Source organism: Halichondria panicea, chromosome 1, assembly GCF_963675165.1.
Source record: "Halichondria panicea chromosome 1, odHalPani1.1, whole genome shotgun sequence".
Classification (NCBI taxonomy): Eukaryota; Metazoa; Porifera; class Demospongiae; order Suberitida; family Halichondriidae; genus Halichondria; species Halichondria panicea.
This window is the reverse complement of record NC_087377.1, coordinates 3557938-3582455: the sequence shown is the minus strand read 5'-3', so window position 1 is coordinate 3582455 and position 24518 is coordinate 3557938. Positions and strand designations below refer to the sequence as shown.

Sequence of the window (24518 nt, the reverse complement as noted above, 5' to 3'; positions counted from 1 at the left end):
ATTTCATATAGCTCTATTGAATGGTTTGCTTAAATCAACGATTGCTTCAGGCCCAATTAAACTTTTCACTTTGAATACTGAGTGTGTGAACGAGGCACGGTTGTCATGGTTCAATTAAGCAGCATAATTATCGGAACTTCTCGAAAAAATAACAACACTAATGTAACCACAATTTATTTTACGTGTATTTGGGACAACTACATTATGTAATAATGTTAGGTGACGCTCAATCATTCTAAAAATGTCCCTGAGGTAATACTTCTTCGTACTCATGACTTGGCTCAGTGTTCCCATCCTCCATTGCTACTACCGTGGGGACAATGGTGGTGGTGTGTTCATTGTGTCTTGGTATCCGTGTCTGCTCATAAGCAATGTTCTTATTGAGTACTGGAGCATAAGCTTCGTTAGGCTGCTCAATTCCTGGCAATGTTGATGACCAATCCACTCTTCCATCTGATACAACAACATCACCTAAATTAAAGAGAAATAGTAAATACAATAAACAAAATTAATTGTCAACAGTTTACCTTTGTGGTTCCTTTGTTTTCGTTTCACTATGACAACAGCTGTTAAAATGGCGATGACTAAGAGTAGGAGTAGAACTACCACAGCAGTCACACTTGAAGACACTGTATAACATAATTATAGGGTATAAACAGCCAATCATACGACAGTTAAACCTGCTTAGCATATTTTATTACTCACCTGCTATTGTATAAATAGAGGGTGATTGAATATACTCAGGAAGAGATGACGATGGTGAGATGTCAGTAATCGTATCGTTAACTGTGAAGAGAGTGGTACTACATAACTATAATAGATAATGCTTGGTACACAGACCATTTACCTTGCGAAGGAGGTCCGACTAGTTCACTGGAGGTTCCATTGAGACTACCCTCCACATTGCTTCTTGGTGTCACTGTAAATACTAACTGGTCTTGATCACTGGTAGAGAAAGTGTAGTTAGTGTTGATGATGTCACATGTTGACTCCACCAGTTGTCCTCTAGGGACACTGTACACATCCACACAATACTGTATGTCTGGCTCAGCTGTGGTGAGGTCTAGAGAGAAGGGAGCATCCCAGGTGAGAGTCACTGAAGTAGAGGTCACAATGTCCAGTCTCAGTCCAGTAACAGAATCCAATGGACCTGAAGTGGTGCTCAAAGCATAAATTGTAATGTTCAATAAAACCTGGATACCTTGTATTAATAACAGAACATCACATGTTGGCATAATCTGCGCATTTCCATCAACAATGAGCACAGCCCTACACTGCACCACAGTGTTGTTGTACTGGTCTGTGGCTGGGATGGCCAGTCTTGCTGGAGTATCACCAGACGGTAGGGTACGAGTTACATCAGGTGGAAACGCATCATCAGCTGGGTACATTCCATTGATCTCCCAACTGTGACTCAGGGCACCAGGGTACAAACACTCAAACACTGCCTTCAGGCCTTCAGCTTGTATCACTGATACTGGCCGCACTGTGAATTCCTGAAACCGTGCTGTGTTAGATTGTGATTTCATTGAGCCACTCACACATTTCAATAAGTTTACTTACCAATGCTTCCATTGAGAGCTCCGTCAAGATTACTCTTAGGTGTCACTAACAATGCATACATCGAGCAGGGGTTGCTAGGAGAATAGGTGTAGTGTTCCTCAATAATGCCACACTCAGAGTGTAGTAGAACACCAGTGGCACTATCGTACACATCCACACAATACTGTATGTCTGGTTCAGCAGTGGTGAGGTTAAGAGAGAAGGGAGCATCCCAGGTGATTGTGATGTTGGTGCTTGATGACTGAACATGGAGGTTAGAGACAGCTGAAAGAGGACCTGGGAGGAACGGGGTAAAAGAACAAGCTATTTAATGTTTGTGACTACCTTGTACTTGCAAGGTAGCATTTACTGATAATTTACGTATGAACACTCTTCCGTCTCTAACCCAGGCCTCACACTGCACAACAGTGATATTGTACTGTGCTGTAGCTGGGATGGTCAGTGTTGCTGGGGTATCACCAGACGGTTGAGTAACAGTCACATCTGGTGGGTAGTAGTAAGTAGGAAAGTCTCTATTGAGCCCCCAATAGTGATATTGTGCTCCAAGATACCGACACTCAAACACTGCATCTAACCCCTGGGCCTGTACCACTGACACTGGCTGTACTGTAAACTGAGCTGCAAACATATAGAATACCATGCATATAGACATAGAACACAATCCACTGACTCATCACAAACCAACCTTCTATAGATACCACAAAAGCGATTGAAAGAAAGAGCCATCTCAGATCCATCTCTTCCCAGAGATCCTCTTCCTAAGGCATGCGCATGTAGGACCAGAAAGCCAGAAATCGGAAAAGGCGGAAGTGAAAGGTAAATGAGTGGGCGTAGCAGGGGAATGCATTCCAAGGTTAACCCTTGATTTTGCACAGAGATATCCTCTTGCCTGATCACTCTACTAGTCTATGTAAGTAAGTAGAAAGCTGGCCAGCCTAGATTTAAGTAGACTCTCCATTGTCTGCAGTATAGACTTGATATAATAGCTAGCTACTTGCACATGTCTGCAGTAGACTCTAGCTACTAGATCTACATGCACAATGACTGAATTAATTATGTCTGTACACTGAGCTAGATTTAGTATGAATTTAACATTATCATTTTTAATTCAGCCAGTCACCTAACTCCTACTTATACTCCCCAATTTATTGTCCAGAGGTTATTTGGCTCTATACTGAAACACGCTGAGCCACTTTTCTGACTTTCTGAGAGCCATGATTATAGAACGGGAACTGGAATAATTGTGTTCAACCATGGTCTATATACAAGCAATTAAGTATATCAGCCAATAAGTTATGTTGATATACTCAAGTTACTTTAATCGACTGGAACTTGCTGAGCAACTTTTCTGACTTTCCGAGAGCAGTGGTTCGTTAACGGGAACCCTGAAAAATAACATATTCAGTGCTGGTCTAGACATGCATGCAGATATCAGCCAGTATGTTGATATAATTATACTCAAGTTTACAATTCTGAGGTTACTTCAATCGACTGGAACTTGCTGAGCAACTTTTCTGACTTTCCGAGAGCAGTGGTTCGTTAACGGGAACCCTGAAAAATAATATATTCAGTGCTGGTCTAGACATGCATGCAGATATCAGCTAGTATGTTGATATAATTATACTCTTCTGAGGTTTTTTGAATCGACTGGAACTTGCTGAGCAACTTTTCTGACTTTCCGAGAGCAGTGGTTCGTTAACGGGAACCCTGAAAAATAATATAATTATTCAGTGCTGGTCTAGACATGCATGCAGATATCAGCCAGTATGTTGATATAATTATACTCAAGTTTACAATTCTGAGGTTACTTTAATCGACTGGAACTTGCTGAGCAACTTTTCTGACTTTCCGAGAGCAGTGGTTCGTTAACGGAAATCCAGAAAAATAACATATTCAGTGCTGGTCTATAGATATGCATGCAGATATCAGCCAGTATGTTGATATATACTCAAGTTTACAATCCTGAGGTTACTTTAATCGACTGGAACTTGCTAAGCAACTTTTCTGACTTTCCGAGAGCAGTGGTTCGTTAACGGGAATCCAGAAAAATAACATATTCAGTGCTGATCTATAGATATGCATGCAGATATCAGCCAGTATGTTGATATATACTCAAGTTTACAATTCTGCATGAGGTTACTTTAATCGACTGGAACTTGCTAAGCAACTTTTCTGACTTTCCGAGAGTAGTGGTTCGTTAACGGGAATCCAGAAAAATAACATATTCAGTGCTGGTCTATATATAGACATGCATGCAGATATCAGCCAGTATAATTATGTTGATATATACTCAAGTTTACAATTCTGAGGTTACTTTAATCGACTGGAACTTGCTAAGCAACTTTTCTGACTTTCCGAGAGCTGTGCTTCATAAACGGAAACCCAGAAAATATATTTAGTGCTGGTCTTAGACAAGCAGGTAGCAGCCAATACGTTGATACACTCTTCTGAGGTTACTTTAATCGACTGGGAACTTGCTGAGAAATATTTCTGACTTTCCGAGAGCAGTGATTCGTAAACGGAAACCCAGAAAATATATTCAGTGCTGGTCCTATAGACAAGCAGGTATATCAGCCAATAATTATGTTGATATACCTAAGTTTACAATTCTGAGGCTATACTTAATTAATCGACTGCATGGAACTTCCTGGAGCAACTTTTCAGACTTTTCATGAGTAGTGATTCAACTGTAATTGATAAAAAGCATTTATCGGACAAGCAATGCAGGCAGTCAGTCCATCCATACCTTCAGTTATTGTTACTTTACTCAACTATAGAACGACTCTTGACGTTCCATGGGCAGTAATTCAAATGTTGATTACAATTTCACTAGATGCAAGATTATTATTCACGGCTCAGTGCAAAGATAGCCTTTTGAGTAAGTTCTTGACAGAAGATTCAATCATGAGAAACTATATTGAGTTCTGACTATAGAGATTGAATCAAAGTGTACGGACTATACGTAGACTCTATATACTATATAATTTCATTTTGCTGGGCTGATAGACTGGTGTGTACCTGGTTTGTTGCATGACCATGCATGCATCTATATATATAGTGTGTTGTCAGCAGCTAATTACTATAGATTTTGCTTGAATAGATGTATTACTGTGTATTGTCTTGATAATTTGATATAATATAGTGTGTGTCATGGGTGTAGACTAAATTCTATACCAGGATCCATGCAACACATGCAGTATACACAAACAATCCTCATTATAGTCAAGTCCTGGCATGCAGTGTATATATACGTAGTCTACACCAGTCCTATATACAATAGGTATATGGACGAGCAGTGACAATGAAGTAGGCAGTGATGATGCTGCGATTGAAAGACAGTTATGAGAGAGAGTGAGGAAAACTCTCACTGGATAAATACAGGCGTATATATAGTTACAACATAAACTATATTGCAAGTAGATGATAATCGCTATAGTTAAGCTTGTAGATTGTACACCATCGTCTCTAGATATATATGTCCTATATAGCTGTAATGCAAAGCCTATATAATTATATAGGCGATAGGAAAATGGGGGTGAGGCTGAAGCCCCCCCATGCAGGTGATTCTGGTGCATCCAAAGCACTTCCTGACACAATAATTTATGTTGCTTACATTTTATAGAAGGCAAGCGTAATTATATCTCTACCAAAGATTGGAGCGCCCCAATAAAAAAGACTTACTACTGTCGTGGCCGTACCGTGACCATACCGTGACCATACCGTGACAATTAATCTGTCAGTATGTAAAATGAATAATTATGTCAATAATTTTTTTACACCATAATTATAATTAAATACACCAAGCCACAGGTGTTTCAACCATGCATTGACGAAAAAAAAAAAAAAGAGATTCCATGAAGTGTTCTGGCATTAGCGAAGATGAGGTGCAAAAATAATTATATATCAATAGTTCTCGACTCAACCAGAAAATCAAAGGAAGATTTGAGAATAAACCATCCAATGCATTCAAGCAATCCTTATAATTATTATAATTATAGCATCAAGTTCATAATAAGCATTATGCATGGACTATCCCGTAGACATACAAAGCAAGATAATAATACAACGTACATACCAGACAGGCTTTAATTAATATGGCCGGGGCTGTTAAAATAATGTTGTGTCGTTGAAACTTAATTATCCAACTGATAGCCTCCCTCACACATATATAGGGCAATATTCTAGATTTATATATTTTAACAGATACACCAAGAGAGGCCGGTATAGTGGATCAATCATATATAACTATACTCCGACCACTTCTTAGTTTTATTCTCTCTCACAGCCAACTATATAGTTATAATCCGCCTATTTGATCCACAAGTAACTTTTTTTTACAATTCAAGCTATAATTATAACTTCAGCAGTACTTCCACCCAATCATCTCCCTAAGCCTCCCAATAATTATGTTAAAACTGCCTATTTATATAGAACTAAAAACAGACAACATCAGCTATTGTATATACAGACATGCAACGGCCACAACAGCGTCCTTAACTGGTTCACCAAGGAATAAGACATAACGTTAAAAACTTGCATGGATTAAGGAAATATACACTACTATCAAGCTATGCAAACTAGAGGAACTGCAATTACAAAACCAATCCCTAATCCTAAAATTGATTATGACACAAACCTATAGCACAAACTCTAGCAGCCAACCCCAAAAAGCTGTTCTCTAAATCCACTATACCTATGCCCTTGTAACAGATGTATCGTGAACAGCATGCATAAGAACTTACCAGAACTATAGCTAGCGTTAACAATCTGCCTATAATGTTATGTGTTTGTCCATTACAATTATGTGTTTTATACTCAGCGGCATCATACACAAAGTAACATGACTCGCGCACGTGATGAAGTATACTGTAAACTTACTAGTAATCTCCTAGAAAATGTTAACCGTGACGTTTTTAGGGGTGCATGTACAATGACATCTGATTCTAGCTATATTCGTTTGCGTTCAACGTTCAGAGCTGCTCACTGCACACTGATAGAAGACGATCTTTTCACAAAAATCATAAATAGAGACAATAGTCGGGTTGATCCTCTTCACTTCCACTCTTTACTCACTGCTAACAAATTCTGTGCGTTGCGTAATGTGTGCGCAAGCTTGCGCAATTGACAGGATATCGTGCACAGTTTTGTGTATAGAGGTATTGGTAGTTCGACACTCTTCTCTTCTTATATTATTTATACTCTTGCCGTTAACGTATAGTGCTATATTAATGATATCTATAGTAACTAATATTATTTCTAGCACAATACGTATATACGGTATCTCACATAATACCATGGCATAGTTATAGCCATGGGTATACATGTATAACATGCACTCAGCCATAATTTTCATATAATTATCAGTTCACCAATAGTGTGTAATGCTATTCACATGCATGCACACAGTACAGGTAACAGAGCTTTTCCAGTTTGAAAGAGTATGCCCTATATATATAATTATTTAAATACACTAGCTGAGTTTTGAAAAAAGTGAGACAAATTGTGTGACACTATTAGATGCTTAAAACTACTGGAATTTTTTATCTGCATGTTCCCACCATATAATATGCATAAATGACCTGATCATGACATCTTCAGCAGATTACATCAAGAACGAAGACATTATCAAACTCCATTCTTCTATAAATAATGCTCATAGGACACATGCATGCATGCATGCATGCAGGACACCATCAATGTGTACAGATACAACCAACTGACCTCACAGAATCTATTGGTTCCTAAATTAAACAGCATTGCAGTTATAGCAGATCTATATAATTATATATATAGAATGCACATTGTTAATTATTACAGCATAAAACAATTTATGCATGCAGTTACCTTGCCCTAGCTGGGATTCAGATGTCTCAGTATAATTATATAGCACTGTTTCGAATAATTTTCACTTTCAGCGTCATAGTGACACACACAACTCAGAACGTCTTTCACACTCAAGCCGAACCAGAAATCCAAAATCAACAAAAATCGAAAATCAGCAAAAAAAATCTGGAGACGCAACTGCTGATTGCTTTGTTGCTTTGTGCAAAATGAGATACTTCGAAAAGACATCAATGCGCAAGACATTATCCACTTGCAATTGTACCTAAATTATATGTCTACATGCAGGATAGTCTATCATACACATTAGGACTTGATGCTAAGGATTGCACTGGACGTAATTATTAAAGCATGGTTTTCTCAAATCTTCCTTTAATTTGATTTTCTGGTTGAGTCAGGAACTATTGATATAATTATTTTTGCACCTCTAATGCTCGAATTTCTTTTTAATCTCCCTTCGATGGCATCCTTTTTCTTCTGTACGTAACACATGCGCTTTTCTTTCTGGTTGGTTAATGGGTTTCAATTTCACCCACTGACAGATTGTCACGGTATATGTATGATAGTAAGCCTTTATCATTGGGGCGCTCTGATCGTTGGTATAGGGATATGCTTGCCTTCCAATATGGGGACGATTATTTTAAGAAACTGGCCTGGCACGTATTACCACAAAACTAAAACTATAAACGTAGTAAACATTGCATAACCATTACGTAATTAACACATTGTACACATCGACAGTTTATGTTGTAACTATATATGCCTGTATATACCTCTGATTCAGCACATTCTGAGTATTCCTCACTCACTCTCATATCTTCTTCAATCTCTAGTATTGCAGCATCATCTGCCTACTTCATGATATTGTCCTGCTTATCCATATGCCTACATCTATATTGTATAGCTGTAGACTATAATATAATTATACACAACAGGACTTGACTATATAATGAAGATTGTTTGTGTATCATTACTGTGTTGGATCCTGGTATAGAATTTACCTTAATGTTATTATTAAGGGGTGTTCAACAAAATTAATTTTCAGGGTTTCTGTTTACGAATCACTGCTCTTGGAAAGTCAACAAGTTCTAGTCAATTAAAGTAACCTCAGAATTGTAAACTTGGGTATATAATTATAGGTATTAGTTGATACATGCTTGTCTAAGAACAGTACTGAACATTTTCAGGGTCAAGTTCTGTTTACGAATCACTGCATGCTCTCGGAAAGTCTAAAAAGTTGCTCAGTAAGTTCCCAGTCGATTAAATTAACCCGAGAAGAGTGTATCAACGTATTGGTTGATACCTGCTGGTCTAAAACCAGCACTAAATATACTTTCTGGGTTTCCGTTTACGAAGCACTGCTCTCGGAAAGTCTGAAAAGTTTCTCAGCTAGTTCTTGCTCAGCAAGTTCCAGTCGATTAAAGTAACCTCAGAAGAGTGTATCAACGTATTGGCTGCTACCTGCTTGTCTAAGACCAGCACTAAATATATTTTCTGGGTTTCTGTTTACTAAGCACTGCTCTCGGAAAGTCAGAAAAGTTTCTCAGCAACTTCCAGTCGATTAAAGTAACCTCAGAAGAGTATATATCAACATACTGGCTGATATATCTGCATGCATGCATGTCTAGACCAGCACTGAATATATTATTTTTCAGGGTTCCCGTTAATGAACCACAGCTCTCGGAAAGTCAGAAAAGTTTTTCAGCAAGTTCCAGTCGATTGAAGTAACCTCAGAAGAGTATATAATTATCAACATACTGGCTGATATCTGCATGCATGTCTAGTCCAGCACTGAATATATTATTTTCAGGGTTCCTGTTAACGAATCACTGCTCTCGGAAAGTCAGAAAAGCTTCTTAGCAAGTTCCAGTCGATTAAAGTAACTTGAGTATTTCAACATAACTTATTGGCTGATACGTGCTTGTCTATATTATATCAGGACTGAACATAATTATTCCAGTTCCCGTTCTCGAATCATGGCTCTCAGAAAGTCAGAAAAGTGGCTCGGCGTGTTTCAGTAGAGCCAAATAACCTCAGGACAATAAATTGGGGAGTATAAGTAGGAGTTAGGTGACTGGCTGAATTAACACACCTTAAAAATGATAGATGTTAAATTCATACAAAATCTAGCTCAGTGTACAGACATAATTCATTCAGTCATTGTGCATGTAGCTAGCTAGAGTCTACTGCAGACATGTGCAAGTAGCTAGCCATATTATCGAGTCTATACTGCAGACAATGAAGAGAATGAAGAGTCTACTTACCTGACTCTTAAAACTAGGCTGGCCAGCTTTCTACTTACTTACACTGATACTAGTAGGGTGATCTGGCAACAGCATCTCATGCATTACATCTGCGCAAAGTCAAGGGTTAACCTTGGAATGCATTGCCCTGCTACGCCCACTCATTTACTCTTCACTTCCGCTTTTTCCGATTTCTGGCTTTCTGGTCCTACATGCGCATTTGTGGGCACAATAAAGATCGTTAACCAAACAAGTAAAATTTTAGTGAATAATTGTTATGACATTGTGCACAGAGATTATGGTTAAATAATTATAGCTGTGCCATCACTTGAATCGTTTATAACTTGTACACACACGTGCCTAAGTGCTTATAGATCTATCAAAAGCCTATCAAAAGCAACACCGTGACAATAATTTTTATGCAAACATAATTATTATTGCACAGACTTATAAATTGTCTCTTTGAAATGCTTTGAATATTTAGAGCAATACTTCTTCGTATTCATGACTTGGCTCAATGTTATTCATTGCTACTACCGTGGTGACGATGGTGGTGGTGTGTTCATTGTGTCTTGGTATCCGTGTCTGCTCATAGGCAATGTTCTTATTGAGCACTGGAGCATGAGCTTCGTTAGGCTGCTCAATTCCTGGCAATGTTGATGACCAATCCACTCTTCTATCTGATACAATTAAATTCCAGGCTGCCAGTTCTGGCCTGTACACGTACTGGACCAAAATTATATCAATTTGACCTTTGTCATGACACATACGATGCGTCCACTCTGGTTGAACATCAGCTGGTAGGCGGGACTTTGTCCTGCATTATAGGGACACTATACTCCCATTCACACTCCTTACAGATATGACACTATGTGTGCATGGGGAAGGGGGGGTTAGATGTATAATTAACAATCTCTCAAAAATGCATAGCTATACAACGGCTGAATTTCGGTAGCCCTTGCTACAGTTAACTACTTGGGAGGTCATAAAACATGCATCATACTCAACTTGCTTTTAAATACTATACACACACAGTAATTGCATTCCAGAATGGAATTTCAGAATGGAAGTGCATTCTATAGAGTGGAATATTTACACGGAACTAAATGGCCCCTATATGGGCTTCCGTACAGTTCACCATAGATAGTAGAGACATTCTTCTTTGCTCTATGATCTATGAGTTCACTAACGAACTCTCCTTGGCTTCTACTATAATAACCACTACCAACACTTTACACCATACACAGTATTATTGTACAGGTCTGTGGCTGGGATGATCAGTTTTGCTAGGGTAGTGTCACCAGATGGTGGAATAACAGTCACATTAGGTGGGTATAGCTATTGCCAGTACCATTGAGCCCCCAATTGTAATTTTGTGCTTCAGAATGCACACACCTAAACACTGCAATCAGCCCTTGCTATACCACTGGCACTGGTTCTACTGTGAACTGAGCTGCAAACATTATAACCCCCGTAAATGTAGTAATAAAAGATCATTAACTAAACGTAATAGCATTCATAGAATTGTGGGGTGGTTTTGCAAAGTACACATTTATACCAGAGGTCTATAGTTGTAGAATGCAAATCTGCAGGAGACATAAACATTTTCATCGAGGTTTCATACATGTGTCATGTGACCTATGAATGACGCCAATTTTCTACAAATTTAATAATGTATACAGCATATGTTTTACTTTGTGCATATAGATTTACAACCCAGTTAATATGTACAATAATCACACTGGCACTGCTAAAGAACTCAGTTTCTTACATAGTAGTCTATGTATTGTTAGCTCAGTCTACTTGGTACACACAGCACATGTTAGTTCTTTCTGTGGGTCATAAGGTCCACAAGGTAGGCCATTGCAGGCAGCCTCTACATGATAGAATACTGCACCGTCTGTACTTGGTGCGCTTCCTGGTATTCTGTCAGGAGATTGGTCAACACACTCATACATGGTTCGATGGTGGTTATTAGCAAAATAATTTGACATCAGATAGCCCGTGTATTCACGAGTCCAAGATGTTGGGCATTCCACTCGAGCTGGCAGCATCAGCAGCGACACTCTTGTAGATGCATAGCAAACAGCACAAGGGACATTGTGATCGTGTGAGCCAAGTGGTCCACCATACGGTTGGTACTCAGTTCCATAGATAGGGCTTGTACCTTGCACACCAGCTTGAAAAGCTCCATATTGAGGGTTATGCGGCATACATAGATAGTTCGCCCCACCTCCAACATGTGCATACCAACTCCCAGCGGCTATTCCGTGATAGAGCAGCAATGTTCCTGACACAGAGGGACAAGATGTCTTCCCCCACCTTATATAAGTGACCCCTCCACCGGCGGGTCCTTGTTCTCCTCTGTCCCCTTTTAGTCCCTGTATCCCCAGCTCTCCCTTTTCCCCCAGCATCCCTGGCTCTCCATCTCTCCCATCAATTCCTGGGGTTCCTGGCATACCCTGAGGGTCATCTCTACCACAGAGTATCTGGATATAATGGACATTGGGAGTAATCTCTGTGTTGTTGGGCTTGACTGCTTCAACAGGGGAAGCTGCATTGATCAAATTACAACAAATTATTGCATGCATAATTATTAAAGAAGTTGGCTACTAGTAAAATATATAGCATTAGTTTAACCAGTAGAAATTGCTTTGCTTTGCATGCATGTCCTTTACCTCGGATCACAGTGAGGCACTCTAAAAGTATGCAGATTGATACTGCTTTGGCTGATGCTTTCATTTTTGTTCCTTTTGGAGGGTTTTTCTGGATGGTCGAATGCTTGGAATCCTTGGTTCATGCATTTTATACTAAAATCTCAAAGTTATTGTTCAGATGTAAATGCAAATCTCTAGAAACCACTATATACTACGTACTTTTTGTTGACAACTGGGGTAAGGTTAAAAGTTCAATTTAAAAACCACTAATACTACATAGATCTACTAGGTTTAAAGTTGTTGCTCAGATGTAAATGCAAATCTCTAGAAAGCGTGCACAATAGTTATACTTCTTGTTGACAACTGGTTTATAAGGTTAAAGGTTCAGGTGTAAATGCAAATCTAAAGAAACCACTATATACTACGTACTTCTTGTTGACAACTGTTAAAGGTTCAATTTAAAAACCACTAATACTACATAGATCTACTAGGTTTAAAGTTGTTGCTCAGATGTAAATGCAAATCTCTAGAAAGCGTGCACAATAGTTATACTTCTTGTTGACAACTGATTTATAAGGTTAAAGGTTCAAGTGTAAATGCAAATCTAAAAACACTATGCTACTACTTCTTGTTGACAACTGCTTTAAGGTTAAAGGTTCAGGTGCAAATGCAAATCTCTAATTTTAAAAACGAGTACTTCTTGTCGACAACTGGTTTATAAGGTCAGACTTCGAGGCAATTTTCTATAACCACTAGATACTGACATAAACAAGTGCATGTACATGCAGCTAGCTAACAGATAGACATATCTGTGAATACCATTTTCATATCACCACGTTAGCTATCGACATAATTATAGTTGCATTGCATAGGTACTTTTTTTGAGCTAGCAGCATAAATGATATAATTATATACTCTTGTATATAGAGGCATAACAAACCGACACTCAAACACTTTATTCAGCCCTTGGGTCTGTACCACCCACTGACACTGGTTGTACTGTGAACTGAGCTGCAAACACATAAAAACACAATGCACTGAGTTTGACTCATGAGAGACCAACCTTGTATAGATGCCACAAGAGCTGTTGAAAGAATGAGCCATCTCAGGTCCATCACTTTTAGTCTAGTTGCCATCAAGAGAATTATGATTGCTGGGAATCTAACCGCCATCACCTAGATTCTAGTAAAGATCATTAACTAAACATATAATCATAGCATTCAGCATTCAGTGATAGAATTGTGGAGCGGTTGGCAAAACACATTATACCATAGTTTTAGATCCCACTTGTCAATGAGTGTTTTTGCTTATTGTTGCTATGTGCTCTATTTCTATTAGATCCCATTTGAGTGTATTTAGCAGGGAACTATGAGCTATAGTAATATCTGGGCTACAAACTACAACATTAACAGTTTATTGTGATTTACAATGCATGACAGTAATAATAAAATAATTATAAGAGCTAGATGATTGTAGTCCAGTAACGTAATAACATAACTAATGGTTGAGAGAAGCTCCACTGTTGACGATGGACCCGTGGCTGTATTAGTTGATGTTCACTTGGCATGCAGTTATGAAAGTTCATGACTGGAACAGATGAGTGAGTTGCAATGTTCGTTGTGTTTTCTGCCAGTTTCGTCATTTCCACATTTCTTTTTGTGCAGATAAACTCTGGATACGGCATTCTGTTGCTTCTCCCTTGTACGCTCGTACATTTGTAGACATTCCAAAGAACGATGTCCAGTTCACTCTTTAATGATTTTCTCTGAAACACCAGCATTGTATAGCTCAGTAGCGCCTGTTGCTCTGAGGCTATGATTTGTTCTTCCCAGAATCCCAGCAAGAGTACACATGTCGTTCACCATTTCGTACAGTTTGTTTCTTCCTACAGGGACACAAGTGTACCATGTTTGAGATTCGAGTTGGACATTTTCGAGGGGACGGACGTAAAACAAGTCGGTTTCGATAGGTACAGATCAAGTAGGTAGCAATGGCATCTTTCTCCAGCTTCATGAACTGCTGCTATGAAGACAGTTTGTTCTGCAGTTTTAACTGGCCAAGTCCACCTGCACGGTTTTTGGATGCATTCTCGGTGTATCTGTAGCCTCAGACTTCTCTTTTCAATTAAGTTCACGATGCTCGTTTCCTCCTCTCAGGCAAAAACTTTTGCCAATTGAAAAGAATACAGCACGTTGAAGTGATACAGGGTCTTGCACACCCAATGCTCCAGATAATCAAAGTTTCTGCTCTTCTTCCTTCGAAAATGGCTTTGCTGTTTTCTTCTCCAATCCTATATACCTTCCTTCCTCAATGTTCTGAACACAGAGTCCATGGTTTTCCTTGGTTCATGCATTTTATACTAAAATCTCAAACTGGTTTGAACAAGGTTTAAAGTTGTTGTTCAGATGTAAATGCATATCTCTAGAAACCACTATATACTACATACTTCTTGTTGACAACTGGTTTAAGTTAAAGGTTCAATTTAAAAACCAATATACTACACTAGGTTTAAAGTTGTTGCTCAGATGTAAATGAAAATCTCTAGAAACCATGTGCACTATAATTATACTTATAGATACCCTATATACTTCTTGTTGACAACTGGTTAAAGATTCAGGTGTAAATGCAAATCTAAAAACACTATATTACTACTTCTTGTTGACAACTGTTTTAAGGTTAAAGGTTCAGGTGTAAATGCAAATCTCGATAATTTTAAAAATGAGTATACTTCTTGTTGACAACTGGTTTATAAGGTCAGACTTCAAGGCGATTTTCTAGATACTGACATGCAACAATTGCATGTACAGCTATAGCTATTAAACAGGTAGACCATTAATGTACTCCTGGATAGACATATCTGTGAATACCATTCATATCACCACGTTAGCTATCGACATATAGTTACATGCATGGGCACTTTTTTTGAGCTATAGCAGCATTTATGATAATTATACACTCTTGTATGTAGAGGCATAACTCTTTCCTTGGCAATCTGTTGTAGAAATTACAACAACGGTAACGAATCGTTATGATGAATTAGATGAAGTTGTATGTGAGCTCCTCCCTGACAAACAAACTGTAGTCTAGGTAACGGCCTTATCAGTCAAGTAGGCTAAAAATCTGTGTCCTTTTATGTAAGCTTTGATGTCTCTTTGTGCATACGTAGTTAAAAAAAAAAAAAAAAAAAAAGAAACCTTTGACTAGCTAGGAAGAGTAGCAGCAGTAGTAGTAGGAAGAGTAGCAGTAGCAGTAGCAGTGCAAGCAGGACTAGACTAGATTAAAAAGTTGGTGGAAAGAATAACTGACCGTTTGGACGTCACCTGGCTGCCAGACTTTCATCTGGACTCTTCCCCCTGAGTAGCTGGCCTTTCTCTAAGCCACAAAACTGAGCAAGAAGCTGAAGAAGCAGCTAGACAGAGACATGTACCTAGCCTTGAGAATTGGGAGGCGTGGCTCAACTAGTTAGCCCAGCCCAGAGGAATTGTTACCGTGGGTACTGAACAACCGTAGAAGCACAGCTACCCCTGGCTTTACTGAATTAACTAGCTGTGTCTGCTGTCTAGTTGGACCAGATTTAGCTAGATAATGGGGTAGAGAATAGTTGAGCGGTGCTGTGTGTAGCTTGAACTGTACTGGCTGGCAAGAATCTAGTAAGCACCCTATGCACTGATAACTCGTCAGAATGGAGGGTATGTTCTAGGGATCTGGACAGCTGTACATCCAAAGGAGCCAGGGAGTGCCAATCATCTTCTCCCAGTCTCTGACACGCTAAACAAAACGAGCTAGAACTGGGAGTCCCAGCTAGAATTGCTAGCCGGATCTAGACTAATAGAATGACATGGAGGCGTGGTGAGGCCGGATCCACACTAATTGATCGACCAAGACACTCCTGTTCCAGACTTTCACAAAGGTAAGGAAAGGGATAACAAACGGCACATGCATGCAGTGGCCATGCAGTTGGCCTCCACCACGTCTGATAATTATTATACTCAGACAGTAATACATTAATTTTAGCTCATCATATTTATTTAGCTCGTCTATTGGCTTCTTCCCATGCAACTAAACATTAATTCCTCTTTCCTTTTGTCGTTGAGAATGATAGTCCGATCAAGTTCTCTGTTAGCCTCGATCCCAGGCCGATCCGTCTCTAATTGAACGCTAGATCTAGTTCTCTGTGTTCTATGATAATGGCCGCAAAAAGTTGTGTAAGGACGATGACTACCCAATCAAGCTACGACTCAAGCTAAAGATATTGCTAAACTGTTTGTCATTGAGAGCTCAGAGGTGGAGGAGAGATACTGAGGTCGTAGACAACAGAGTGATTATGGATTGAAGCCCTCGCTTGGCAAATTATGCTAGCAGGAGTAATAGTTCTAATAATAATAACTTCTAGCAACTAGCATAATTGAGAATAATTGGGTACTAAATTAGCATAATTTGACCTTTATGTTATAGTTATACTATGGTTGGAGGGCGAGATGTGGTTTATGTTGCCACATTAATCGATGTGAAGTGATGTTCAATCGTTCTAAAAATGTCCCTGAGGTAATACTTCTTCGTACTCATGACTAGGCTCAATATTATCCATTGCTACTACCGTGGTGACAATGGTGGTGGTGTGTTCATTGTGTCTTGGTATCCGTGTCTGCTCATAAGCAATGTTCTTATTGAGCACTGGAGCATGAGCTTCGTTAGGCTGCTCAATTCCTGGCAATGTTGATGACAAATCCACTCTTCCATCTGATACAACAACATCACCTAAATTAAAGAGAAATAGTAAATATAATAAACAAAATTGTCAACAGTTTACCTTTGTGGTTCCTTTGTTTTTGTTTCACTACGACAACAGCTGTTAAAATGGCGATGACTAAGAGTAGGAGTAGAACTACCACAGCAGTTACACCTGAAGACACTGTATAACGTAATTACAGGGTATAAGCAGCCAATCATATACTAGACAGTTAAGCCTGCTTAGCATATTTTATTACTCACCTGCTATTGTATAAATAGAGGGTAGTTGAATAGACTCAGGAAGAGATGACGATGGTGAGATGTCAGTAATCGTGTCGTTAGCTGTAAAGAGAGTGGTACTACATAACTATAATAGATAATGCTTGGTACACAGACCATTTACCTTGCGAAGGAGGTTCGACTAGTTCACTGGAGGTTCCATTGAGACTACCCTCCACATTGCTTCTTGGTGTCACTGTAAATACTAACTGGTCTTGATCACTGGTTGAGAAAGTGTAGTTAGTGTCGATGATGTCACATGATGACTCCACCAGTTGTCCTCCAGGGACACTGTGCACATCCACACAATACTGTATGTCTGGCTCAGCTGTGGTGAGGTCTAGAGAGAAGGGAGCATCCCAGGCGAGAGTCACTGAAGTAGAGGTCACCATGTCCAGTGTCAGTCCAGTAACAGAACCCAATGGACCTGAAATGTTATAATGTAAAGCTATTATAATGATACTATATTAAGGATACCTTGTACTAACAACAGAGCATCACATGTTTGCACAATCTTCACATCTCCTCCCACATCAAGCACAGCCCTACACTGCACCACGGTGTTGTTGTACTGGCCTGTTGACGGAATGGCCAGTCTTGCTGGAGTATCACCAGACGGTAGGGTACGAGTTACATTAGGTGGAAACGCATTATCAGCTGGGTACATTCCATTGATCCCCCAACTGTGACTCAGGGCACCAGGATATAAACACTCAAACACTGCCTTCAGGCCTTCAGCTTGTATCACTGATACTGGCCGCACTGTAAATCCCTGAGACTGTGCTGTGTTAGATTGTTATCATGGAATCATTGAGCCACTCACACATTTCAATAAGTCTACTTACCAATGCTTCCATTGAGAGCTCCGTCAAGATTACTCCTAGGTGTCACTAACAATGCATACGTTGAGCAGGGGTTGCTAGGAGAGTAGGTGTAGCGTTCCCCAATAATACCACACTCAGAGTGTAGTAGAACACCAGTGGCACTATCGTACACATCCACACAATACTGTATGTCTGGTTCAGCTGTGGTGAGGTTAAGAGAGAAGGGAGCATCCCAGGTGATTGTGATGTTGGTGCTTGATGAATGAGCATGGAGGTTGGAGACAGCTGAAAGAGGACCTGAGAGGAACAGGGTACAAAACAAGCTATTTAATGTTGGTTGTGACTACCTTGTACTCGCAAGGTAGCATTTACTGATAATTCAGGTATAAATATTTGTCCGTCTCTAACCACTGCCACACACTGCACAACAATGATATTGTGCTGCCCTGTGGCTATGATCAGTTTTGTTGGGATATCACCAGACGGTGGGGTAACAGTCACATCTGGTGGAAGGCTATTGTGTGAAGGAAACTCTCCATTGAGCCCCCAAATGTAAGTTTGTGCTCCAGGATACTGACACTCAAACACTGCATCTATCCCCTGGGCCTGTACCACTGACACTGGTTGTACTGTGAACTGAGCTGCAAACATATAGAATACCATGCATAGACATAGAACACAATCCACTGACTCATCACAAACCAACCTTCTATAGATACCACAAAAGCGGTTAAAAGAAAGAGCCATCTCAGATCCATCTCTTCCCAGATATCTCTTCCGGCCTAAGGCATGCACATGCATTTGTGGGCGCAATAAAGATCGTTAACCAAACAAGTAACATTTTAGTGAATAATTGTTATGACATTATTTTGTGCAGAGAGATTATGGTTAAATATAGCTGTGCCATCACTTGAATTGTTTATAACTTGTACACACACGTGCCTAAGTGCTTATAGATCTATCAAAGCCTATCAAAAGCAACACCGTGACAATAATTTTTATGCAAACATAATTATTATTGCACAGACTTATAAATTGAAATGCTTTGAATATTTAGAGCAATACTTCTTCGTATTCATGACTTGGCTCAGTGCTCTCATCCTCCATTGTTACTACCGTGGTAACGATGGTGGTGGTGTGTTCATTGTGTCTTGGTATCCGTGTCTGCTCATAGGCAATGTTCTTATTGAGTAAGCATGAGCTTCGTTAGGCTGTTCAATTCCTGGCAATGTTGATGACAAATCCACTCTTCCATCTGATACAACAACATCACCTAAGAAATAGTAAATACAATAAACAAAATTGTCAACAGTTACCTTTGTGGTTCCTTTGTTTTCGTTTCACTATGACAACAGCTGTTAAAATGGCAATGACTAAGAGTAGGAGTAGAACTACCACAGCAGTCACACCTGAAGACACTGTATAACATAATTATAGGGTATAAACAGCCAATCATACGACAGTTAAGCCTGCTTAGCATATTTTATTACTCACCTGCTATTGTATAAAATTAATAGAGGGTGGTTGAATATACTCAGGAAGAGATGACGATGGTGGGATGTCAGTAATCGTATCGTTAGCTGTGAAGAGAGTGGTACTACATAACTATAATAGATAATGCTTGGTACACAGACCATTTACCTTGCGAAAGAGGTCCGAATAGTTCATTGGAGGTTCCATTGAGACTGCCCTCCACATTGCTTCTTGGTGTCACTGTAAATACTAACTGGTCTTGATCACTGGTAGAGAAAGTGTAGTTAGTGTTGATGATGTCACATGTTGACTCCACCAGTTGTCTTCCAGGGAAACTGTGCATATCCACACAATACTGTATGTATAGCTCAGCTGTGGTGAGGTCTAGAGAGAAAGGAGCATCCCAGGTGAGAGTCACTGAAGTAGACGTCACCATGTCCAGTCTCAGTCCAGTAATAGAACCCAGTCGACCTGAAGTGCATAAAAAAATTGTGTAAAGCTATAATTATAGCTATCAAGGATACCTTGTACTAACAACAGAGCATCACATGTTTGCACAATCTGTGCATCTCCTCCCACATCAAGCACTGCCCTACACTGCACCACAGTGTTGTTATACTGGCCTGTTGATGGAATGGCCAGTGTTGCCGGGGTATCATCAGACGGTAGGATACGAGTTACATCAGGTGGAAATGCATCATCAGCTGGGTACATTCCATTGATTCCCCAACTGTGACTCAGGGCACCACAGTACAAACACTCAAACACTGCCTTCAGACCTTTAGCTTGTATCACTGATACTGGCCGCACTGTGAATCCCTGAGACCGTGCTGTGTTAGATTGTTATCTCATTTAGCCACTCACACATTTCAATAAGTCTACTTACCAATGCTTCCATTGAGAGCTCCGTCAAGATTGCTCCTAGGTGTCACTAACAATGCATACATTGAGCAGGGGTTGCTAGGGGAATAAGTGTAGTGTTCCCCAATAATACCACACTCAGAGTATAGTAGAACACCAGTGGCACTATCGTACACATCCACACAATACTGTATGTCTGGTTCAGCTGTGGTGAGGTTAAGAGAGAAGGGAGCATCCCAGGTGATTGTGATGTTGGTGCTTGATGAATGAGCATGGAGGTTGGAGACAGCTGAAAGAGGACCTGAGGAACAGGGTACTAAAACAAGCTATTTAATGTTTGTGACTACCTTGTACTTGCAAGGTAGCATTTACTGATAATTCAGATATGAACACTCGTCCGGCTCTAGCCACCAATGCCTCACACTGCACAACAGTGATATTGTACTGCCCTGTGGCTATGATCAGTTTTGTTGGGAGATCACCAGACGGTAGGGTAACAGTTACATCAGGTGGGAGGCTATTGTGTGAAGGAAACTCTCCATTGATCCCCCAATTGTAACTTTGTGCTCCAGGATACTGACACTCAAACACTGCATCTATCCCCTGGGCCTGTACCACTGACACTGGTTGTACTGTGAACTGAGCTGCAAACATAATTATAATACCATGCATAGACAGAAACACAATCCACTGACTCAACACAAACCAACCTTCTATAGATACAAGAGCTGTTGATAGAAAGAGCCATCTCAGATCCATCAATAGCTTATAGGCATGTGCCTTTGTGGCACAAAAGATCATTAACCAAACAAGTAACATTCAGTGAGCACATGATAATTTATACAAAATAAAATGTGTTGAATCATGCATGCTAGTTGTGCTATATCACTTGAATCGTTTATACACGCACCTGCCTAATAAGTGCTTACAAATCTACTTGAAAATCAACATCGTGACATACTAGTGATTATATTGATTTGAATTGCATGTCTCTTTGAAATGCTATTTGGATATTTAGAGCAATATTTCTTCGTAGTCATGACTTGGCTCAATGTTCTCATCGTCCGTTGCTACTACCGTCGTGACGATGGTGGTGGTGTGTTCATTGTGTCTTGGTATCTGTGTCTGCTCATAAGCAATGTTCTTATTGAGCACTGGAGCATGAGCTTCGTTAGGCCGCTCAATTCCTGGCAATGTTGATGACAAATCCACTCTTCCATCTGATACAAAAACATCACCTAAATTATAAAAAGTTAACATAAACATTTACCTTTGTGGTTCCTTTGTTTTCGTTTCACTATGACAACAGCTGTTAAAATGGCAATGACTAAGAGTAAGAGTAGAATTACCACAGCAGTCACACCTGAAGACACTGCAAGCATGGGTATATAGTTAAGTCTGCCGCGGCTTAGCCTATTTTAATACCCACCAACTATTGTAATAAATGGTGGTTGAGCAGACTCAATAGTAGGAAGAGATGGTGATGGTGAGCTGTCAGTGATCGTGCCGTTACCTTTGAGGAGAGAGGGTGGGAAAGATTAAGTATCATGTGGCTATCCTACTTGGTACACAGACCATTTTAATTACCTTGCAAAGGAGGTCCGACTAGTTCACTGGAGGTCCCATTGAGACTACCCTCCACATTGCTTCTTGGTGTCACTGCAAACACTAACTGGTCTTGTTCACTGGTAGAGAAAGTGTAGTTAGTGTCGATAATGTCACATGTTGACTCCACCAGTTGTCCTCCAGGGACACTGTGCATATCCACACAATATTGTATGTCTGGCTCAGCTGTGGTGAGGTCTAGAGAGAAGGGAGCATCCCAGATGAGAGTCACTGAAGTAGAGGTTACCATGTCCAGTCTCAGTCCAGTAACAGAACCCAATGGACCTGAAGTGTTATAATGTAAAGCTCATTATAATGATAGCAGGATACCTTGTACTAACAAGAGAGCATCACATGTTTGCACAAACTGCGCATCTCCTCCCACATCAAGCACAGCTCTACACTGCACCACAGTGTTGTTGTACTGGTCTGTTGATGGAATGGCCAGTCTTGCTGGAGTATCACCAGACGGTAGGGTACGAGTTACATCAGGTGGAAACGCATCATCAGCTGGGTACGTTCCATTGATTCCCCATCTGTGACTCAGGGCTCCAGGGTACAAACACTCAAACACTGCCTTCAGGCCTTTAGCTTGTATCACTGATACTGGCTGAATTGTGAAGTTCTGAGACTGTGCTGTATTTGAGTGCATGTGGTTGAGAAATCAATTAGCCAACTCAAACTTAGTACAAAGTCACATTCTTACCATCTTGTATACATCTGAACAAAGTGGTCCCATTGAGAGCTCCATCTACATTGCTCCTAGGTGTCACTGTGAACATGTACAAATAGGGATTGCTAGGGGAATAGGTGTAGCGTTCCTCAATAATACCACACTCAGAGTGTAGTAGAACACCAGAGGCACTATCGTACACATCCACACAATACTGTATGTCTGGTTCAGCTGTGGTGAGGTTAAGAGAGAAGGGAGCATCCCAGGTGATTGTGATGTTGGTGCTTGATGACTGAGCACGGAGGTTGGAGACAGCTGAAAGAGGACCTGAGGAAAGGGGGTACAAAACAAGATATTTAATGTTAGTTGTGACTACCTTGTACTTGCAAGGTAGCATTTACTGATAATTTAGGTATGAACACTGGTCCGGCTCTAATGACTGCCTCACACTGCACCCCAGTGTTGTTGTACTGCCCTGTGGCTATGATCAGTTTTGTTGGGATATCACCAGACGGTAGGATAACAGTTACATCAGGTGGGAGGTTATTGTGTGCAGGAAACTCTCCATTGAGCCCCCAATTGTAAATTTGTGCTCCAGGATACCGACACTCAAACACTGCATCTATCCCCTGGGCCTGTACCACTGACACTGGCTGTACTGTGAACTGAGCTGCAAACATATATAATACCATGCATAGACATAGAACACAATCCACTGACTCATCACAAACCAACCTTCTATAGATACCACAAAAGCGGTTGAAAGAAAGAGCCATCTCAGATCCATCTCTTCCCAGAGATCTCTTCTAAGGCATGCGCATTTGTGGGCACAATAAAGATCGTTAACCAAACAAGTAACATTTTAGTGAATAATTGTTATGACATTGTGCAGAGAGATTATGGTTAAATATAGCTGTGCCATCACTTGAATTGTTTATAACTTGTACACACACGTACCTAGATCTATCAAAAGCCTATCAAAAGCAACACCGTGACAATAATTTTTATGCAAACATAATTATTATTGCACAGACTTATAAATTGTCTCCTTGAAATGCTTTGAATATTTAGAGCAATACTTTTTCGTATTCATGACTTGGCTCAATTATGTTCTTCATTGCTATTACCGTGGTGACGATGGTGGTGGTGTGTTCACTGTGTCTTGGTATCTGTGTTTGCTCATAAGCAATGTTCTTATTGAGCACTGGAGCATGAGCTTCGTTAGGCTGCTCAATTCCTGGCAATGTTGATGACAAATCCACTCTTCCATCTGATACAATTAAATTCCAGTGCATTCTAGAGTGGAATACTTACGCAGAACTAAATGGCCCCTATACGGGCTTCCGTACTATACACTGTGAACTGAGTTGCAAACATTATAACCCTCGTAAATGTAGTAAAGACCATTAACTAAACATAATAGCATTCAGTATATTCAGTGATAGAATTGTGATGGGGTGGTTTTGCAAACACATTTATACCATAAATCTAGTTGTAGAATGCAAATCTGCAGGAGAAATAAACATTTTCATGGAGGTTTCATACGTGTGTCATGTGACCTATATATGAATGATGTTGTGACAGCCCCAATTTTCAACCATGTATACAGCAAATGTTTTACTTTGTGCATAGATGTACACCCATGCAGCATTCAATGAATATATACAATAATCACACTAGCTGGCACTGCTAAAGAACTAAGTTTCTTACATGTATAGTCTTAGCCTCGATCCCAGGCCGAGTTTTTGCTTTTATAAGGGTTAGGCGA

At 40.0% G+C, this 24518-nt stretch overlaps 4 protein-coding genes across 6 annotated transcripts; all 4 read right to left on the bottom strand.

The window, feature by feature from the left end:
• Positions 1-109: 109 nt before the first annotated feature.
• On the bottom strand, positions 110-2392 carry LOC135335828 (uncharacterized). Of its 2 annotated transcripts, XM_064531415.1 has the most exons (8): positions 2249-2392; positions 1888-2181; positions 1564-1839; positions 1202-1507; positions 848-1150; positions 706-786; positions 528-629; positions 110-471 (listed from the first exon to the last, which is right to left on the bottom strand). In XM_064531415.1, exons 1-8 carry the CDS (start codon positions 2298-2300, stop codon positions 236-238), a joined length of 1650 nt encoding a protein of 549 aa, XP_064387485.1. In that variant the 5' UTR covers positions 2301-2392; the 3' UTR covers positions 110-235. The 2 variants fall into 2 exon arrangements, with proteins under 2 accessions (XP_064387485.1, XP_064387475.1); XM_064531405.1 differs by having other exon boundaries at positions 848-1507.
• Positions 2393-11244: 8852 nt separating this feature from the next.
• On the bottom strand, positions 11245-12487 carry LOC135330780 (short-chain collagen C4-like). Its single transcript, XM_064525727.1, has 2 exons — positions 12326-12487; positions 11245-12201 (listed from the first exon to the last, which is right to left on the bottom strand). Exons 1-2 carry the CDS (start codon positions 12387-12389, stop codon positions 11447-11449), a joined length of 819 nt encoding a protein of 272 aa, XP_064381797.1. The 5' UTR covers positions 12390-12487; the 3' UTR covers positions 11245-11446.
• Positions 12488-16615: 4128 nt separating this feature from the next.
• LOC135335850 (uncharacterized) lies at positions 16616-19592 on the bottom strand. Of its 2 annotated transcripts, none has more exons than XM_064531443.1 (9): positions 19455-19592; positions 18845-19411; positions 18486-18779; positions 18160-18435; positions 17792-18097; positions 17439-17741; positions 17297-17377; positions 17115-17216; positions 16616-17062 (listed from the first exon to the last, which is right to left on the bottom strand). In XM_064531443.1, the coding sequence occupies exons 2-9, from the start codon at positions 18894-18896 to the stop codon at positions 16833-16835; spliced, it is 1644 nt and encodes a 547-aa protein (XP_064387513.1). In that variant the 5' UTR covers positions 18897-19411; positions 19455-19592; the 3' UTR covers positions 16616-16832. The 2 variants fall into 2 exon arrangements, with proteins under 2 accessions (XP_064387513.1, XP_064387523.1); XM_064531453.1 differs by having other exon boundaries at positions 17115-17207.
• A 1391-nt stretch (positions 19593-20983) lies between these two features.
• Positions 20984-23878, bottom strand: LOC135335857 (uncharacterized). The gene is made up of 9 exons (XM_064531469.1): positions 23486-23878; positions 23127-23420; positions 22784-23077; positions 22408-22713; positions 22060-22362; positions 21902-21985; positions 21743-21844; positions 21183-21692; positions 20984-21116 (listed from the first exon to the last, which is right to left on the bottom strand). Exons 1-8 carry the CDS (start codon positions 23535-23537, stop codon positions 21487-21489), a joined length of 1641 nt encoding a protein of 546 aa, XP_064387539.1. The 5' UTR covers positions 23538-23878; the 3' UTR covers positions 20984-21116; positions 21183-21486.
• Between the last annotated feature and the right edge of the window lie 640 nt (positions 23879-24518).

Excerpts from the sequence above, each read along its gene's own strand:
- LOC135335828 (XM_064531405.1), bottom strand. The coding sequence starts at position 2,300 with ATGGATCTGAGATGGCTCTTTCTTTCAATCGCTTTTGTGGTATCTATA. Across the intron at positions 787-847 it reads AGTCGGACCTCCTTCGCAAG|TTAACGATACGATTACTGAC; the intron begins GTAAATGGTCTG and ends CTCTCTTCACAG. Across the intron at positions 630-705 it reads CTCTATTTATACAATAGCAG|TGTCTTCAAGTGTGACTGCT; the intron begins GTGAGTAATAAA and ends TATGTTATACAG.
- LOC135330780 (XM_064525727.1), bottom strand. The coding sequence starts at position 12,389 with ATGAAAGCATCAGCCAAAGCAGTATCAATCTGCATACTTTTAGAGTGC. Across the intron at positions 12,202-12,325 it reads GTGCCTCACTGTGATCCGAG|CTTCCCCTGTTGAAGCAGTC; the intron begins GTAAAGGACATG and ends TGATCAATGCAG.
- LOC135335850 (XM_064531443.1), bottom strand. The coding sequence starts at position 18,896 with ATGGATCTGAGATGGCTCTTTCTTTTAACCGCTTTTGTGGTATCTATA. Across the intron at positions 18,436-18,485 it reads TGCTACCTTGCGAGTACAAG|GTCCTCTTTCAGCTGTCTCC; the intron begins GTAGTCACAACC and ends TGTTCCTCTCAG. Across the intron at positions 17,063-17,114 it reads AAAACAAAGGAACCACAAAG|GTGATGTTGTTGTATCAGAT; the intron begins GTAAACTGTTGA and ends TCTTTAATTTAG.
- LOC135335857 (XM_064531469.1), bottom strand. The coding sequence starts at position 23,537 with ATGGATCTGAGATGGCTCTTTCTTTCAACCGCTTTTGTGGTATCTATA. Across the intron at positions 23,078-23,126 it reads TGCTACCTTGCAAGTACAAG|GTCCTCTTTCAGCTGTCTCC; the intron begins GTAGTCACAACT and ends CCCTTTCCTCAG. Across the intron at positions 22,363-22,407 it reads TGCTCTCTTGTTAGTACAAG|GTCCATTGGGTTCTGTTACT; the intron begins GTATCCTGCTAT and ends ATAACACTTCAG.